We start from the raw sequence: 20,340 nt of genomic DNA on the forward strand, positions 1-20,340 counted from the left end.
ATACTATCACTTTAAACAGGAAATACGTTTGCAGAAAGCTGTGAATCAACAGTTTGCTGTGATCATAAAGAATGATCAGAATTAACATGCTTATATTAATAAATGCACCTCTTAAATCAGAAATTTTATGGCACAGTATAATTCCAAATATAAAAATGACTGGCTGATGTCAAAGACACACTACCAAGTTATACTCCAATGCATGACTTAGGAGTACTTAAAAAAGTAGTGAGAATTTTTATTTAAAATGTGAAGTGGAAACACAGTCATCAATTGGTTTTTGTGCCAACAGCTCCATTCAAGTCAATGAGACAATCTTAGATGAAACTATTTTTGAAATGGAATATGAAAACTAAGGTACTGTATTTCATTGCATTGTTTCTTTAATCATAAATTTTACTGTGTTTCTTCTTACATACCAAGAAACATCGGAAAACTTAAAACACACATGATGTGTAGATAACAGAAAAAGCATACTATAATAAATTGCCTTGATAAATAGAGAAAATAGGAATATAACAAGGCATAGACGTGTTCATTGAAGGTGGCTGAATTCCTAAGTCCGATGAAGTAAACGACAAAATTCCCATTGACTTGAATGGCATCCTGAATTCCACCTCATGGATGTATGAAAAGCACACTGGCTTTTCAGCTAGCTTCTGTAGTCCCATGAATGCTGGCCTTTCAGGGGAGTCACTGCAAATGCTGTGTGGAGGGATACAACACTAATGGTATTAGTTTAATTAGCAAGAATAGCTTTTACTTTATGCTAATAAAAAGTGGTTGTAGCCATAAAATGTCACAACAGCATTAAAGTGTGTAAACTCAGGCACTATGGTGGAAAAGAGAACAAGCACCAGAGGGCACTGTACGCTCACATAATCTCAAAAAAGTCCCAACTCAGAAGTCCTTTTGCCTAATTTAGGCTTTTACCAACTTGTGTAATTCACTTTATGCCATAATATGTATATATAAAAAGGTTCTGTTTTGCAAACACAGGTGTATACAGCTTCACTAAAGAGCTGTCTGAGGCAAAAGTGGGACACTTCACAGCAGGCCTTTGTATAATAAATGACTTAAACTAGAACATACATATGCAAAGGGAAGTGTCAGCCTGGAATCAGAACCTATAAAACATTTCTGCTGCTGTCATTTCTTTGAGTCACAGCTTGATCTAATTTTCTGTACACAGCTTATCTCCATTTTTGTGTCTTCCAAATTGTGATTTTAAGTACTTGAGCAGTACCGAAGTGTTGCAAAAAAAAAAAGTTTCATTCATTGTCAGATTAAAAATGAATCAGTCTTGCCGGAGAACAATTTGACTGAAATTTTAAACAGCTAATGCAAGAAAGGCTAAGAATTCCAGCGATCTCCAGACAGGTGTGGTAGTAACAACAATATTGCAGGTTTTAATTTTCTTCCATGACTTTATATAATTGTAGACAAAGCGTGTGGGTGTCCTGTGGGCTCAAAGAACTGTTTATCTCAGATTCTAAAACTATTAAAAATACACCTAACTGGTCTAGACTACTAAGTGCCTTGTGTTAAGTAGGTTAATGTTGTCTGAAGTGCTGTCATGTAGCTGTGAAACTGTTAGCTTGCTTTTACACTGTTTATGAAGTTATTTAATTTTAGCAGTAATAGTCACATTATTTTGGGCATTTTTAAGAAATACTTAGCTGAAACATTGGCCATGAAGAATAAGGACACTTAAATTTACTACAGCATTTACAACTAGTAAAACATCAATTTTGTATGTGACAGTGTACACAGAGTATTACTTTTGTCACTAACTTTTCTCAAAGATAAATGTGCCATAATGTTTTTGATTTTAAGTTAGCCATGTGAAGAGTGATCATCTGTTGAAGTAATGGTAAAATGAGTTTAAAACATATCACAAAAAAAAAAAATTAAAATCTACTTACGGGTTATCCAGGAGTAAAACAATGGGATTTAGTTCTTTCTTAGGTCGGTAATAAGCTCTGAGTGGAACAATAAAGTTATACAAGCCATTTCCAGCAGTTTCTGCTGCAACTATAATCAATTTATTTTTGAATCCATAGGCTTTGGCGTCGTCATAGTAGTTATGTTGGCACCCCTAAAATCAAAATAAGAAACAAGTTCAGGATATGAATAAAGAAATTTAGCTGAAACATTAAAGAGTTTTACCATTAGAAATAGAAAATTGTATCAGGTGATCTGATAGAGACCTGATTAAACATAAACGAATGCTTGGTGATGAAAAGGATAAGAAAACATATTATAGCTTCGTAAGTGCTGAACAAACCTCATCTCTAAGCAGAAACCAGAATTTTAACACTGTTCAGATTCAAGAGACAAATGAGAATGCAGCTTTATCCAGTAACAGAAACTCCCTTTACCTTATCTAGTCTTAGACAACAGAAGGGTACTTTTTCATGCAGAAGATGGCAAAATGTGGGAGAGCTTCCGATATATGGAGAGTAAGGAGGATAGCCTTTGGCATACCTAGGAGAATAGAACAATTTTCAGTATAGCAAATAACTGAAACACTATTGACTATACTACTATTTTATGGGATATTTATACCTGTGTCTAAGTTTTGCAGTTATCTGTAGACTAGCAGAGTCAAGTACATGAAATGAACTATGTTTAATAAGGATCCAAGGAATATATTTTGTAGCTTTGACCAATTTGATACAATTTAGTGAAAGATATCATGCTTTTGTGGAGTAAAGGAATTCTGCTTGGATTTTTTTTTTTTGGATAGGCATCTTTGCAAATGGGCTGATGTATCATAGTGTGCTGTCCTAATGTTTTAAACACACGTACTGGAAACTTTTTTAGGAAGGAAAAAAAGGAAGGAAAGAAAATAGAAATAACTGTACTTCTGTTCTTCCTTCTCCATTTTTCTTTCAAACACTTATCAAGAATGAGTGAGGTCATTACCACCTTGCTTTAATAACATACTTTTAACATGGCTGGAATACATTTTATATGGCAAATCCTCTTGCTGATGAGATGAAATTTCTAATTGGCCTTAGTTTTTAATATGAGATCTTTTAAATCCTGGTATTTCAGTCTGCAGTTTTAAGATTACTTGTTCTATTATTTTTTGCATTGGACCTTTATGATCTTCCCTGGGGCTTCTCATGCTTGCCACTGTTGGAGATGGGAAGCTATGCTAGGTGAGCCACTGGCTTAATTGTGTATTTCAGTTTTAACATCCCTGTCAGTAATCCCAATAAACATAATTGCTTATCTGCATGGCAGTTACCAGACTGAATCTTCTGATTTTATCTGAGTAATGCATCATTACTTTCAGTAACAAGCCGATAAGCATTTTAAATTACATGTAATAATTTTGTCTCCTACTGCTTTTTTTGTTATTCCTACATTTTGAAGTCAGACACGTAACCCCAGCATTCAACAAGCCTGTTGAATGATCTGATTATCACTGCATTCTCAGAACGGAAGTAAAGTTGAGTCCTGTCTTTATAACTATAGAATGTAAGAGAAATGGTAATAAAAAATGCTATAAAAAATTGCAATACACAACTAGATCTTTATAACTGAGTATAGCAAATGGAGGAGTTAATCTTTTTTTTTTTTATTTCAAAATAGGCATAACGGCATTCTGCTAACAGACAATAGCATTTCATAAAAGGGAATAATTCCATAATTGGCTTTTATGGCTCTTGCTACAACTGCCTGGAGATTGATCTGCATGTCAAAAAACTATCCATGCTGTTTGCACAATATTAGCTTTTCAAATTATGTTGCTCATATTTAATATACATACTCTAAGCTTGCAGAGACTTCATCATCTGATGGGGTAGTTTCATCTTCTGACTGGTCACTTAGCAGGTCACACGTCTGAAGTGAGGACGAGTCTGCAACCTCCAAAACAGGTGCTATACTGGGCCGTCTGCCCTCTTTACCTCCCTCGGAAGGAAGAGCTAGCGTAGGTCCACTGGCCATTCGGCATCCTGTATCTTGTAAATCGATAGCCACTGTCCCTGAAGTAGCATTAAAAGCATTTTCTCAATGTGGTTGTCAAAACATTTGAATGAGATTCCCTTATTTCGTGGGGATTTCCTGACTGCATGGCCAAAGACTGAAAGGAAGACTATATTGATTGTATTTATTACATTAAAATATAACAAATATTTAAACTATACCTGAGGAAGCCTTTTCATGCAAAGTAGCACTTTTTCTGACCATTAATATATATTTTCTTGTTAACCACCTTTTTAAAATAGTACCTTATATAATTAATCCATATTTATATGTATCAACAACCTGTAGGTTTTTAATTGAGCAAAGACTTTTTTTAATTAAAGAAGCTTATGAAAACTTATCACAAACAACCAGTTATGAATGACAAAGTAATTACCCATGTGATTTTCCCAGTTGTTTTGCTTTGCATCAATTTTATTATTACTTTTTTATACAACAGTCTTAAGTGGTTTAATTCCATATTGTCAAGTAAAAGAAAAACATAAACAAATTCCATTTGGTTTTGGGTTTTTTTGAAAATACAAGGGCAAGTGTCTAATATTTTTCCTTTCTGCACAGTATTATAATTTCTTAAAATTTCAGGAATACACTGTTAAAAGCTTTAAAATGCAGTATTCATTGAATAAGAATATGTTGTGAGGCTTTTTTTTTCCCCTTTACTTACCCATGCTGGCTATTATACTGTGTACAGGTAACCTAGAAGCTCCGTGATAAGATAATTTTGATTCATGGCTTTTTCTGTGCTTTTCTTGCTGCTTAAAAGCAGAATTCTCTTCTTTGGTGATATTTATATAAAAGCATATATCTGTAGAACTCATGATATATCGAGGACCTGGATTCAGCAAAATGTTTTTGTTATCTTCCTTTCTAACACCAATCAGACAGACTCCAAACCTTAATTAGAAAAGGAAAGGCATGGTTCATTTTGCATAGTACTGTATATACCAGAATTTCCACTGTCAAAAATGAACCTCCAGTATATTTTTATATTTTGCAGATTATGAACATTTCAGATTTTTGGATGACAAATATGTTTGAAAAATGTTGTCTCCTAAACAGGCCACTTCTGATCAAGCAGTTTTTATGATGTCATGAATCTCTAGGCATTTGAATCCACCATTTTTCTTAATCCCCATAATATTCTTCTAATACTGTTCCAGTTGATTTTTCTCTATCAGATGAATAGTCCCTTCTGGGAAAATATTAGTAGAAGAATAGATATATAATATGAAAAAGTATTCATCATGTTAAATTGTTCCATTATTCATATGTAATGGAAACAATTTTCTGAATTCATTTTGTTATTCACTCCTAAAAACGTATTTGATTACTGATAGAAAATAAGGAATTAAAGCAAAAAAAATCTTTCTCTCACTAAGTATCAGAATAAACCCAGTGTTCAGGGTTTGATATATGTTCATTTTGTTAAATATATACAAATACACATGATTTGTGTTCAGTTTGTATGTTCACCTCATAGAGCAGCACTGAATAAGTGATGCATGAACGGGAACCGAAAGAAGATATGTTAGCAACTAACAGAAAAAAATATGGTTTTATTTTGAACAATCACCAGAATGTAGCACGTGTTACCTTTAAATTGAACGTTTTGTATAAAATGAACACACCACAAAGGAAGCCAGATTTCTAGCTGGCTCCTAAATAAATAAATAAATACCCTAACATCCTCCCACCCATACTTTTCTAGATTGTTTTGGACATGGAAAGGGACTGGTGTTCTCATATAACCCCTCTAAGGTACAATTTTTTTCTGGTTGTCAGGCTTATCCTGTATATCCTTTATATTCTGTTCTCTCAGACTGAGCTGGCCTATACAGAACCAACATGAGCTTTTACCTGACCAGCTGTTACTTACAGAAAGATATCTATGCAATATATTAGGGGCCAGATATTTAAACCCAGAAACGGAGTAATGTTTAATACTGCACCTTTGAATGCAGAGCTACATTGCAGGCAAAACATATAATTATTTGTTTGAACTTTTAATTGTTGATAGGAAAATAAACATACTTTTTATGTGCATGGAAAGAAGCATATGTGAAGCTTTTCCCCTCATACTCAGCAAAAAAAGTACTTTCTTCCAGGTTAATATGATACACTTCATTACCAGAGCATCTGCCATACATCTTCTGCCATTGTTCCGGTGATTGCTGACTCTCCCTGAAACATGTACAGATAAATAGGATAATTTAAAACTTAATGTAAAATTCCTATTAATCAGAACAGTTTTTCATGGCAATAGAAACTACAAATGTCTATTAAAATGGTCCCATAGGCTAATCTGAAAGAAATATTTGAGATCAAAGCTTGGTAATACTGTAAGTACAGAGATTATTTTAATGAATTTAAGAGCATTTTCTCTAAGTAATAGGCATATAAGATTATGTACTTTAATATCAGGAGAGGTACAGCTGAATTACTTTAAATTCACACCATAATAAGTAGATTAATTGCAATTTAAACATGACAGGTGAAACCAACAGTATGCTCATTCTATTCATAAAGATAGTCTCTTCAGATGCTCCATGGCAGATTGTCTGGTTCCTGTTTGAAGTAGGTAAAGAACCATTAAAAGTAAGTTATGTAGGAAAGATCCGTTTGGCTTTAGTCACTTTATGTGTAAGGAAGATTTTTTTTTTTTTTTTTTTTTCCCCCCTGCATTTGCTTATCAGTTATCTTCAGCATTTACCCTATGGACATTTTTATTTACTGTGCCTTGTATACTACGGCAAGAATATACCTTCTTTTCTCTCACGCAAGAAAATAAATTATAACTTTAACCATATTAAGCATATCATCCTTTACTATATTCAGCTAACATTCTTCATCGAAGTGGAAACGTTCCAGACCTCAGCTAACACCAAAACTTGCAGACTTGGGGCTTCTGTGAACTTCTTATTGTATTAAGTTTCATGTGGAAACAAGGTTCTGTCTCCATGAGTTTTACTGGATACAATGGATGCATATATACATATAGACATATGTAGATAGGACATAAAACTGACAAATATGCTCTGTGTTTTGCCACTTGGAGGTGAGATCTCAAGATATTGCGATATGGTCCTTTGTGCTCGCATATGCATTTTCAATATTTTAACACAATTTCTTTTTTTCTTCATTTTATTGTTCTTCTCCACCCTCAGCGTAGAAAAATTTTGTTTCAAGATGGAAATAAGTAAACCATTTTTATTGCAACAGTATTGACAAACAGTCCACTAGGTGTAGAATAGCGGAACTAGAAATGTAATTACAGAAGAAAATTTTTCCATATTTCACTTTTTCCCCTAAAATAAAATGTTCACCTGTTTAAAGTCTGCTTGGTTCCAGTTAGTTGTCTAAAAGCTTCCCATGGGGCTGTTCTGTAAAGATCACATTAAGTTCAAGTCAGAAAAGATATTTTCTTCCAATATTTTGTATCATAATACAAACCCTAATAAAGTTCTATTACTGGATCAGATAATTAGATTACATTTAAAGATGAAGATTAATAATTAAGTTCAATAAGAAGATTATAAATAAGAATCAAGGTAGAATTTTGGTGTCTTACAGACTTTTGAATTCCACAAACAGCTGAGAAGACAATGGGATTATTTACATCTAGTTTGTTTAATCTGAAAAGTAGCACTAAAGACCAAAGCCAGTTCACATAAACAGCAGCAAACTTCCCTTATTTTTAAGAGCAAGTTGATCTGGTTAAAGTAGCTTAGAAAATGAACGTTTTCCCCAGTCTCCTCACATATTAATACCAGAAGATAAGGTGTTTTTAATTTATGTACGTGTTCCTTTATGTTCACTGTTTATTGTATTATCATTCTAACTAGGATAATAGAGAATAATAATTTTTCCTATGTTCTGCTGCTATGTATTGCCTTCAACTTCCAGTAATTTCCCAGTGTACTTATCTTCATGATTATCAGAAATGAGCTTGTATTATTGTCACACTATTTCTTAATAAATATAGGAAATAGATTCCCTGTGGAACAGGTAGAACTTCATTTGTAAGAGTACAATAAACAGGACAATGTTTTATCTATGAACTGTCAATGAACTGTTTAATTCCATTAAAGTCTAAGTCACTTAGGTTAAGATCATAACTTCATTAAATTAATAAATGTTAAGAAGCTAGAGTTTGAAAGTGGTCATATTTTCCCTTAATGAAAGACTTTTCATGAGGGAAATGACAAAAAAACAAGAAAAGTTCTGGTCAGTTCCTTGATAATCTCCTCTGGTTACATGCACCTAAATTCCATGTAAAAAGAAGAACCCTTCCTTGTGGAATGGAAAGGCCTAGTTAGTCATTTGAACTTGGTTATCTGTGACAACAACTTGAACAAACATTCCTAGTCACTATATTGAAGTTACTAAACTTGTGAGTCAACAGATATGGGGCTTCTGTGAATGGGAACCTGAACTAATTATTAAGAATATCCTCCCAGTGACTTTGAATAGACTTTAGAAAGATTAGCCAAGGTTGGAAGCAGTTGATTCATTGCAATATCCCCATAATCCAAGTCTGTTCTTTTTATATTAGGAAGTCAATACTGACTGGGATTTAAAACTCAAGTCCTACATAAAGTTTAATGCAGGTGCTGGTAGTAACCAGGATAATGAAACAGGAACCAATGTAAAGGAAAGCAGTTCACTGTTAGCACTGGAAGTCTATTTAACAAATGCTCTTCATCATTTACATCTCATTTAGTATTTAGTTTGGATATAAATGCATATATAGTTAAAATTTTTATTTGTAGTTTAAATAATCTGTTTTCACTTAATCTTTTTACTTATACTTAGCCAAAGTCATATGTTCATCTGACTTCATCTTTCATATGCATAAAGGTAATTTAACCTATTTTAACAATTAGCAGTTAAATTACCTATTGTTTAACATTAGAAAATATTTAGAAAAGCCAAAACAGTTATTCTGATTTATAAATTAGACAAATCCAAAGCAGTTTTATGTCTGCAATACAATGACAACCTGTAGATGAAGCTCAAAACCAAAACCTATTTTGAAAACAGATTTCCCCCTGAAGACAACGAAGTGTAGAATAATTTGTTTTACCAACACTGTTCAAACACTCTAGAGTCAGTGCAAATCTCAGGAGATGCTTATGAAGAATGTAAGTTTAAAACGAATTTTTCCTCTAAAACATTAGTGTACACTCAATAAGAAAGTTTGAAAGTAAATTTCTTAAGTATAATACTTCTAAAAAGCAGATTTATACCTGTATTTAGCTATGAGTTTATTTTAATTAGCAGGTGTTTAAATCAATTATGGTATTACATTTAAAAATGATGAATAAAAAAGTAAAATAAGTTTAAGACTTATAAAATTGGGACATTGAAGTAGTAATTCAGGAAAGAGAATTTATTTTCACATATTTAACTATTTTATACAATTTTTTCAATTATGTGTGATTACTGTCCTTTGAATTTAGAATATTATATTCAAGAAGCACATACTTGTTAAGTCAGTGGTTCAATCTCTACTTGTTAAAGATCATCTTAACTAAATGTTCAAGGATGCAAAACTTAAGATTAAACATGGCCTATGTAACAATAAGCAAACAATAAGCAAAAAGTAAGCTCAAGTACATCATTACTTAATGTTTTCAACAGCACAGTAAGGTTTTTTAATAGGATCAGAGCAGTCCAGCAAAAAGACAGCTTTGTTCTCATTTCCTAATTTTGAATGCTTGACTTGGTGACTTTTATCATACATTGAACAGATTTGTGCACTTGTACAAAACTTAATGAAGAATTAAAATCACAGTTCAATTAGGTTTTTGAGAACATATTCCAGCATTTCCAAGGGATTTAAAAAAGTTGTGAACAATAAAAGGAGAAGAAAAACCCCACCAGTCTGGGAATTATGTACCTTTTTATGTACAGGAATTATGTAAATTTTTGCAAAAAATATTAAATTTGAAAGCTTAGAAAGTGATCTTTTGGGAGAGAAATACTTGATTTTTTGAGTTTTTTATTTTTAGCACTCTGAAGTCAAGACTATTCAAATTTGAAATATTTTTGAATATTTTTTCCCTCTAATGTGTCTGTTTTAAACTTTCACAGATATAGTGTGGTTTTAAAGAACAGTCATATCTATTCAACCAATTAGTCCAGCATTGATATACATGCTCAAAGATGTCCAACGTTTGCCATTTTTCAGTATTTTGGAGCCCATCTGAGATTAAATGCTCTGAGTGCTGACTAAAGTAGGAGAATGTCAACTAGACATTTTTGCTTTTCCAGTCTTTCTGTATTTAGACGGTAAGCTTGTACGTTTCTGTCAGAAGTATTCAAAGTAATGCTGACAACTGTTTGTGCAAAAAAATTTTTTTTGCTCCTAGTATGCAATGACAAGACTAGAAATCAGTTACTTTGACAACCCTGATCACATCAATTAATTCTGATTACAAAACAATAAGCGCTTTTGCATTCTACTATAGTTACTTTGCATCATAGTTGGGAATCTGTATAAATGATCAGTATGCCTGTGTTAAAAATGAAATGCTAAAGCTCTTATACACAGCAGAAAACAGAGTCCCTTTCATATGTCTGGTTTTGTGCTGATGGAAAATTCTCTGCTGGCTGTTAAGAACACTACTCTTCTTACATATAACACGAAATAACTGAAAAAGGCTCTGTAGTCTGTGCATGTCAGATAATGAAAGCTAGGCAGATGACGAGTATATTTCACCATGATTCTCGGGAGGCATGGAAACAATGTTTTGTTGTCATCTTATTAACAGATTCTAGTACAGACAGTGCCATTAAAATCTTGACATTTGTTGTTCTTGGTCATAAAATTTCTAGCAGTAATTTCAGTTTTCCCCATCCTGTGCACAGGGGAATACTACAAATGCCATATAGAAGGTTAAATAACTCTGCTTGTAAATATCAAGATATTACTGAGTCCATATGCATTTTTACTAGACTCTCAACTGTATTCCTGTGCAGTCTATATGCATGTATTCCATTTCTACAGATATATTTGGAGATTTACTCTTTAATGTCTCTCTGTGCCCACAACATTTTACAAAGAATGCTGCCTTATTCCAAGAATGTAGCATAACAGATATATACTAGATGTAGTAAAAGTATTTTGGTAAATATAGAGAGGTTCTACTGTGACTATGCAGTCTGTAGAGACACCGTAATTCTGTACCCCTTCCGGTAGTGTGGTTATTATGCTAAAAACCATCTCTTCACATGTATGTTTACTTGCTTCTTAACATACAGCCACTGAATAGCAAATAATATTTCACGTTATCGGAAAAACATTTTTTGAGCTCAGTGAATAGGAATTTTTATATATGTACAAAAATAGACCTTAAAATTAACATATAAAAAAAGGTATTCTTGGGTCTTGGTGTTCTTAAGTAGAATTGTGTGATAGATCCACGATTCAATCTACTAATTTGGAAATACAAATTTTTCATATCTTCTATTGAGGAAGTGGCACAACAGCATGCAACAAATTGTAAATGTTGGGGGAGGTGTTTCTCTTTGAAATTATAGTATCTTGAGTAAAACATCTTGATGCTTTTATTGTGCAGAAAGCTCCAATTTCTATTTAAAAACTGTAGTTGTCTGGGAGTTCAGGATAAGCTATTTTCCAAAGAACATATAACTTTATATATTCCAAAGAATATATAACTATATAACAGCTATAACTTTTACAAGGCTGGTGGGTTTTTTTTTATGGTAGTATATACTTACTGTCCCCTAGATGTATGAACCAGCAGTGTGATTAATGTAGAGGTAGCTGGGCATATACAATTTAGAGCTAGCATAGCATATTTGAATTCCTCTTCGCACACAACATGATCTGTAGAAAAAAAAGAAGATACAAATTGTTTTACAAAAATACTTTCCATTGAACAGAATTATCACTTCCTTTCCTTGTCTAGGAAAATGGTGAAGATAGGGACAAACAAAATTTGCTTCCAGATCTTCATCTTCCACTTGAACTTAGAGAGCAGCTGTGTATGATTTGCCCCATCTATGCTCTCTCTCAGATTGCATGAGTAGAATTAATTTTCCATCCAGTTCTTACTTTCTGTCCTGCAGCTACACATGGAGAGGATGCAATGGCTCTGTGAATCCCACTTCCACTATCTTGCTGCACTAGTTGTAGGAGTAAGCCATGTAGCATAGTCTAGTTTGTATTTTTTGCACCTTCTGCAGTTTTGCATAAACTGGTATAGAGATATCAAGCACTGTACAGGTATATAACTTTGGATTCAGGAAATAGCACACCTAGGATACTACAATGCAGGAGTGCTGATCAGTTAGGCTGTACTGGCTTGCAGGCCGGTTATTTGGCAGTGGCTCTGGAATTTTGCACTGCACTTTAGCGTGTGATGGTAGATTTGGCCAATATCTCCCCCAGGAACTGCTAAAGCTGCTGCCTCCTTGCAATCTAGGTAAGGGGGGTGGTTGTTTTTCCTCTTCCAGTTTTTTTATGACTTTGTGTTCTTTTTACCCCAGTCTTTGTCTGGCTTTTGTAATCACAAAGTTGTGCTTTGTTTTTGAGAGTCTACACATTAGTACTTGCTGTGATGGAGCAGTACTATAGACATACCTGTTTTTTTCTGTCTTTTAATGGATTTAAGGGAGGGGAAGTGAGAAGAGAAAGCAACAGCAGCATTATATCTAGTCCTCTATATTGGCTTATACTTAAAATTACGAAATCTTCTGCACATGCTTTCAGTATTGTATGAATTATTATTCAGCTTGGATGGCTAGTGTTTAAAATTCAGATCACAGTTAAATGCTCTCCAGTACTGGTGACGGCATGAAAAGGAAATAGAAAATACTCTTTAATGTGTTCCTGTGTGATATGGTCTAGGCAATCCTGCCCCGGCTGGGGGATTGGATGAGATGATCTTTCGAGGTCCCTTCCAATCCCTAACATTCTGTGATTCTGTGATTCTGTATTAAAATAGATATAAGAAGGGATAAGCACAAAACTTATAACTTAAATAAACTTCTTGTCAGTGTAGAAATTTAGTCACAAAGGTTTTCTAAGGTCAGGAAGGCATTTATTGCATGCTAAGTAAATTTTTTTTCTTCTGAATTTAGTGTTTGATTCAGTCCTATGGTATTTTCAATGGGAACAGAATTTGCTTCTGATGAGAAAGAAAAATACAAGTAGTACAGCTGATGATCAAAACATAAGTCATATGAAAATTGCTGAGTAAAATAATCTCCCCACCTATATCTGAGCTGTCTGCGTACCTCTACTTCTAGTTGCACTAATGCATCATTGTAATCCTTAGAGCTACCTTACCTCTCTAAGCTACTTTCCAGACAGAATTTACAGTGTAGCTATAAGCGTGCCACTTACTGAAAACAAAAGCGAGGGCATACTTTGTATGCCTTCTCTATTCCTTTATTTGAAATTTTTAGACGCTTTTCAGTAACAGAATCATTGACTACTGAAAGAAGAAATTCATTCTCTCATTTTCTGAAGACCAAGGCCTGTTTAAATGTCATAGGGAAGGAATTAATTTAGTTATATAAACACACTGTCAAATATACAACAAGATGAGATTTTTTTTTTCCTTCTCTAAATATATTTCAGTTATAGCAATTAAATATTTCCTGCAGAAAATATTTCAGACAGAAATATGTTCTTTTAGTTGACCATGTGCCATTAATATATATTCGAATTTTAAACTAAAGGTTTTGAGAGAGTAAGGCATAGTCTACTGCTCAGATGGAATATCTGCATTCCATTACCATTAGTCAGATGGCAAAGATTTATGAAAGTGAATATTGACTTCCTGATATTGAAGGAATGAGAATTCTCCATATTTTTGAATTTGTATAGCATTTTGTCAAATAACCTCCCCTTATTTTTTGTTTAGAATGTTGTTATATTATAGCTAATACTTTTGAAAACAGAAGCAAGAAAAAATATACAGGAAAATTATTTCATCATCTGTTATTTCAGATCTTGTAGTTGAACCAAATTGTACATGCTGACCTAAATATATATAAATGAAAATGAATAAATCATGGATGGCACAATGCAAATGAAAAGTATATCTCTGACTTAAATCCTCCATATGTTCTATACTCTCTAATGTATATGGTGGACTTTTTGGACGGATTTTATGTTAAATATGTTAACAGAGAATACAGCACTCAGCAAACAGATATTACTGTCCTATAATAGTCATCTTAATCTCATACATGTAAGAGATTCACATTGTGTTGTGAAGTGTTTTTACACCAGAAGCCATGGAGTTGGGACTCTGGCCTATTTCCACTCCTATTGTAGACTTTGACCTTTTGCAAGCTATTTATGCCCTTCATGACTTTTTATGCATCTGCAAAATGGGTATATGAAAATAATACACTACCTCCTTCAGAAGTGTTTTGAAGCTTTTCAATTCTCAGAGGTACTTTGAGAACACCAGGTGAAAGATTCTTCAGTGATCTAATTACCATGATCAGAAATATTGTAGCCATTTGAAATATGAAGAGAGGTACTATGGGTTTCTCCTCTTGGCTGGAGTTAAGTTCTTGTATTAGACACAGATCAGGTCAAAAATAATTTGCTCATTTCTCCAATTATTTGAGAGATTATAGCTTCCCTATAATGTTACTGTGCTTTATATGTATGTTCAGGACTCTTATTGTGGAGCTGTGGTGAGGGTTATACAGAACTTTATCTGATGTTTTCTCTTCTAAAGTAGGGAGGAAGCTGGGCAACAGCTCTCCCACTCCTCCGGGTCTGGGACATCAGTCAGGTCCTGTGACAGTGGGTACTAGAATCAGCAAATTACTCATTCAGTGTGACAGTGAAGCAGCAGAGCAAACTGCAGTTTATCTTGAATTGAATATTAAATATGTCAAATCAGTTTACCAAACAGACTATTTCAAATGCATTTATACTAAAGAAATATTCCATTTAGAATTTCCAGAAGCTGTAGTTTCTGTTGAAAATATATTTTGACAGAAAAATTGTTGCTAAGTCTGTCTCAAATAGATGTAGTAATGCAATGCAGTGAGTTATGACTTCTGTAATGTTCTTGAAGATAAAACATACTCAAAATAAGGATTTATGCCTGCAGCATTACCCATGTGGTAAGAATGTCCTAGACCTGACACAATCATTCTGAGAAACCTTACTTTTGTCAATTTGGTAAGTTAAGATGATCACTACCAGACCGCATAAAGAAAAATGCCCATCCATTATCTCTAGACTATTATTATCTGCAATTGGATAGATTAATCATCAGATGCATTCAATATCCATTTCTGTGAATCTGGACTATGTTCCTTTTCAATAAACTACTGAAGGTTTAATGTCAGGCTTCACCGATCTGTGCTAATTCGTTGGTGCATTTTGAATAAATAGAGAACGTCAAAATAAATCCCCAGTTCCTGGAATTGTGATTATACATCATTTCTGAATATTCAAGGTAAAGGTGATTAATTTATTTTCTAGCAAATATATAAAAGTTATAAGTTCAACTCAGAAAACATGCAATTTATTCCAGTCTCTGAATTGCATAAATAATTCCTCTCCTGTGGACAATCTTCACTTTATTTCATGGTTGTGCTGAAAAGCAAGGCCAGATGCATGCATTAAGGGTACATGTCCTTTTGTTAGCCCCGTGTGTTTGAAGGAAAAGCAGGAAGATGAAGAAAACCATATGTAACTGCCAGTGAAGGAAAATGCAGTATTACTGAAGGAAAAACTGGGCATGTCAAGGCATTTGTATATTGGAAATTACTAAGAAGTAATCAAAGCATTTCAGCTTAAGGCATAAGACTTAATAATGCTGATACAGTGTTTCCTTGCCCTTTTGATAACTGTCACTCGACTGTATATTTATAGAGTGTTCACACCTTGAACTTGAAAAGGAGTTTGCTGGGACAAACACTTATGCCCCGTGCTTTTCAGATTCCATTGAAGAATCATATTCAAGCACAGAGAAATGTTTCCACTGTATTAATATAAGCATAAGTTACCACTTTAAACAAAGTAGTTAAACTCCACTGTAAAAAATAACAGAGAAAATGCAGGATGCAAGGGTGTGTGTCTGGCATCAGGTGAAAAGACAGGAAACCTGCCTTTCTGACAGGCCACGTACCCTGTGCAAAGTGTCTCCATTCTCTTGCTGTGATGACAAGGATAAGTTCTCATACCCTCATTAAAGAGAGGAAGAATGTAGAAGTCCTGTCTACCAGATGGGAATAAATTATAACAATTAATTGTCCTACATACTGTGTCTGAAGCCTAAGGCAGAAAATCTTCAGGATTCTATTCTATGGAAAAATGCAGTCAGGGTCTATATTTCAGCACTGTCTCATGCAATCTAGGACAACTGGTCAACCTAATATAAGCTGCCAAGAAACTGGGCTTCTAGTGTTTTATAAATTTTCAATGTAGTTAAAAGTTAAACTTTTGTTAGAAGGACTTTCTGGAACTTTTTGGTTGTATTTTTTCTAAATTCAGAAACTTTCTTTTTGACAGTTATAGTCTCTAAACCTGTGTATAAAGAGGAAGAAAAAAAAAAGAAGAAATCCTATTACTGAATATTTCAAGTTCATAAAAATGCACAATATTGTTTTGGGAATCCTCCGGAAGAAGGGAGTCATTTTTTAAAGGAATATCAAATTTAAAAGAAGCTTTTGCATTAAGGCAGTAATAAAGCAGTCCTGAATCATAATAGGAAAAGCACTTAGAAAATGTTCCATATGATTATGACAGATTTTATTCGTAAGCGCTTTGGACAGGGCTATAGTCTGCAGCCCCCACTGGGTACGTATTTCAAAATGGTTATTAGTCTCATCCACTCTTCTTCAAAGTAGAGTCCTCTTAGGAAAATGTATGCAAACAAATGTTGTTCTCACGACTCTCTCAGTGGCCCAACCATATGCAGTAGGTGTAAGCATCCAGTGGTGATGTTTATACCATGTTTGTAACCTTGCCAAATTTAAAACTGCATTAAAAATTTCCTGTGCTTTATATGAGTAAGATTAAATTAATCTTGAAGGAAGGCTTGTAATTCTCTGTTTTTACTGTTGTGCAGGGGAGAGTGTGTGAAAATGGATGCAGTGATCCCTATGATCCATGTGAAATTCTTTTGGAATGTAAGGTGCTATACAAATATTTAGACTTACAATACAGTACTACTATAATTAATATTAGAGGGGCTCAATGAGGCACGGAATATATAAGGTCTTCTCAAGCCCTTGAAGAACTACAGAACATAAATGTAGGCAGTAAGATACCAGATTGGTTAAGCTCAGTTGAAGAGGCTTTGGGGTTTTTTTGTTGTTTGCTTTGTTAAAAAAAAAATGGTCCAAATTCTCAATCTGAGACTTAAAACAGATATGAAAAATAACATCTGTTTTGCAAGTCTAGTTATATGTGAGCTCCTACAGAGACAAGCCATTAAGAATAATGAAACTCTCTTAAAAATGCAATTAGGAACAACAAATTAACACAGTTACCAATAAAGTGGACATGGCTAGGGAGAAGAGATTATGTTTGTGCTGTGTGGTTTTGAGAGGGAGATGAAAAAGCACCATCATTCTTGTCACAGCATGAGACTTATGCCCTGCTGTGCCATCTCACAATTTGAGATTACGCTTCTATAACTTCAGAACTGCTGTTGATACTTTTTCCTTCTTTCCAACCTAGTGGTAAATTCAGTAGCATTTAAAATCACAGTTTTAGCTGTTGCTCTGGAATTGTTCTGCACTGGAATTTAGTTTTTCATCACATTCTGGGATGATGGAGGAGACTAATATTTTTCTATAGAGTTTTTTGAATTTTGCATGAATCAGCAATCTTTTCTTCCTTAGAATATCCTTCAAGAAAATTGAATTTTCAAAATTACAGTTGAAAAGGAAAGCTTTGCTTCTACTTCATAGAAAGATTTTTCCAAAGATAGGCAAAATGAGTTCATTATAAAAGTATTTGCATGTTTTTGCACATGAGCATATACATGTATGTACATATATATGTACATATGTGTGTGTGTGTTTACAGACAGAGAGAGAAAGAGAGACCTACCTACATAGTGCAGAGAAACAGTTTGTCAAATTAAAGCTGGTAATCTCCTCTTATAAGAGAGGATTTGTCTGGATTTCTTAACATAATTTTGCATTTTATGTTATAGTTTCTAAGACATGCATTTTACTGGATATAGAACTAAATTATATGTCTCTTTCCAAAATAATTGAAAGTAATTAATGTTTTTCATACCACTTAGAAAAAAACAGTCCAATGGGAAGACTTTTTTTTTCAGTTGTTGTTTGGTTTAAATTTGGCCTTTTCTGAGCAGATCTTCTCATATACCCCTTAGTAACAGTATGTTTTAGTAGACAGAAATTATTTAAATACATAGATATAGCAAGCTGGAAACCTACCTGGATCTATAATTAGGGAGTAACGATATGTTATATATCAAATAATTCTACTCTGTATATTATGTAACAAGAGAGAGTAATAATCCTTAAAAGTGCTTATAAATAAGACTTTAATGTAAAACATGACATTTTACTATTGATAGGATATATACAGCCCATGTTATTTTACAATACTGCATTCTTAATCTGCTTCTAACCAGTAAATATGCATAGGGAATCTCGCTTTGCTTGTATGTTTATGAAACAAACTACCAAATACTAACAAGTGTTTCAAATGGCTGAAATCTTGCACTTACCTGCAAACTTGATGTGGAATTTATTCTCAGGTTTCAGTATTTGAACATACAAAGGACAATTTGGAGCAAAGTCTTTAACTGCCCATGCTCTTAAAATGGTTTGATGATCCTAGAATAAAACGTATGAGGTGATGACAATGAAATACAAATAACCACGTTACATTAGAAAAAGAACCTTTTATCAGACTGACTCCATTGAAGAAAACTCATTTTAAGACTACATGACACCAACTGGTGTGGATGTTTATGTACATGTTATGTAAGTAATATTATGTATTATTACATATATTTAAATACATATATACACATACACAGACAGTTCAGTAATTCTGCGGTCACAGACAAGGCTGAGGTACTCTGTGTTCACCAACAAGGTCTCTCAGGCCTCTGCTTTGAGGCAGGCTTCAAGCAGGAGCAGAATCACCAGCAGTGGATGATCTTAGACAGGGATTGCTCCAGAGCCCACAGGATCAGATGGGTGTAGAGAGAGCAGGCCAGGTCAGTGTCCTCAGACGGTTGCTTTCTTGCCTTTGAAAGGTTGTGGAGACTGGGGGAAGTCTCCAACAAGAGCAGAAAAATTAATAGTTTCACCCATCTTCAAACATAAGGATGATCTGGGGAGCTATACCTCTGGGCACATGAATGCTGGGTCTCAGACAGTATTCTCATTTCCACGTTCAGACATTACAACCTGGATGAGTGGAAAACTGTATGGGTAAAATGCTGGTTAGATGATTGGAGTCTTAGGGCAGTGGTAAATGGCATGTACTTTACCCGGACACCTAGGGCAAGTGGAGTGTCACAAGGATCTGCACTGGAACCTTTTCGGTTAAACATCTTTAGCCATGACTTGGAGGAGGTGAAACAGTGCATGCTCAGCAGGTTTGCAGACAATACCAATCTGAAGGGAACAGTCAAAACACTCGAGGGCAGGTTTGCCATTCAGATGGACCAAGATAAGATGGAGGAACAGGCTGACAAGAACCTCACGAAATTCAGCAAGGGCACAAGGAGAGTCCTGTCCCTGGGACTGAGTAACCCCCTGCATTAGCACAGGCTGGGGGCTGTCTGGTAGGCAGCAGCTCTGCTGGAAAAGACCTGGGGGTCCTGGCAGAGCATGAGCTGAGCATGGGCTGGCAGCGTGCCCTGGCAGCAGAGGAGGCTGACAGCATCCTGGGCTGTTCTAACAGTGAGTAGACAGGGGGCAGTGCTTATCCCCCACTACTCAGCACAAGATAGACTGGATCTAGACATGGCATCCACTTTGCAGGCCTTTAATACAGCAAAGGCATCTATTAGCTGGACTGAGTTCAGTAGAGGGCCACCAAGATGGTCAGGGGCAGAAGCAGAGGCCCTGTGAGGAGAGGCTGAGGGAATGGAGCTTGTTCAGCCTGCAGAAGATATGGCTTCAGGGGGATCTAAGAGCAACCCCCAGTATCTACAGGATGATTATTGAGCAGATGGAGCCAGGCTCTGCACAGTGGTGCATGGCTGGAAGACAAGAGGCAATGGATGTAAGTTGAAAAGAGAGGTTTAGGCTGGATATAAGGAGAAACCTTTTCCCTATGAAGACAGGCAGTGGAACAGGTTGTGCAGAAGGCCTGTGCTGTCTCCATCCTTGGAC

At 34.7% G+C, this 20,340-nt stretch overlaps 1 protein-coding gene across 2 annotated transcripts in view; it reads right to left on the reverse strand.

Annotated features, from left to right (window-relative positions):
- The window catches only part of KCNT2 (potassium sodium-activated channel subfamily T member 2), a 141,929-nt gene that overhangs the window by 28,053 nt on the left and 93,536 nt on the right, over positions 1–20,340 (reverse strand). Inside the window, exons 13-19 of one of the 2 annotated variants that reach the window (XM_068406326.1) lie at positions 18,717–18,825; positions 11,743–11,851; positions 6,031–6,180; positions 4,664–4,893; positions 3,782–3,998; positions 2,382–2,487; positions 1,926–2,098 (exon numbers count right to left, since the gene is read on the reverse strand). In XM_068406326.1, the coding sequence (XP_068262427.1) occupies positions 1,926–2,098; positions 2,382–2,487; positions 3,782–3,998; positions 4,664–4,893; positions 6,031–6,180; positions 11,743–11,851; positions 18,717–18,825 (1,094 nt within the window). The remainder of the gene's footprint in view (positions 1–1,925; positions 2,099–2,381; positions 2,488–3,781; positions 3,999–4,663; positions 4,894–6,030; positions 6,181–11,742; positions 11,852–18,716; positions 18,826–20,340) is intronic. The other variant, XM_068406327.1, reaches the window with a different exon arrangement.

This window comes from Nyctibius grandis, chromosome 8 (assembly GCF_013368605.1).
Source record: "Nyctibius grandis isolate bNycGra1 chromosome 8, bNycGra1.pri, whole genome shotgun sequence".
In the NCBI taxonomy this organism is placed as follows: domain Eukaryota; kingdom Metazoa; phylum Chordata; class Aves; order Nyctibiiformes; family Nyctibiidae; genus Nyctibius; species Nyctibius grandis.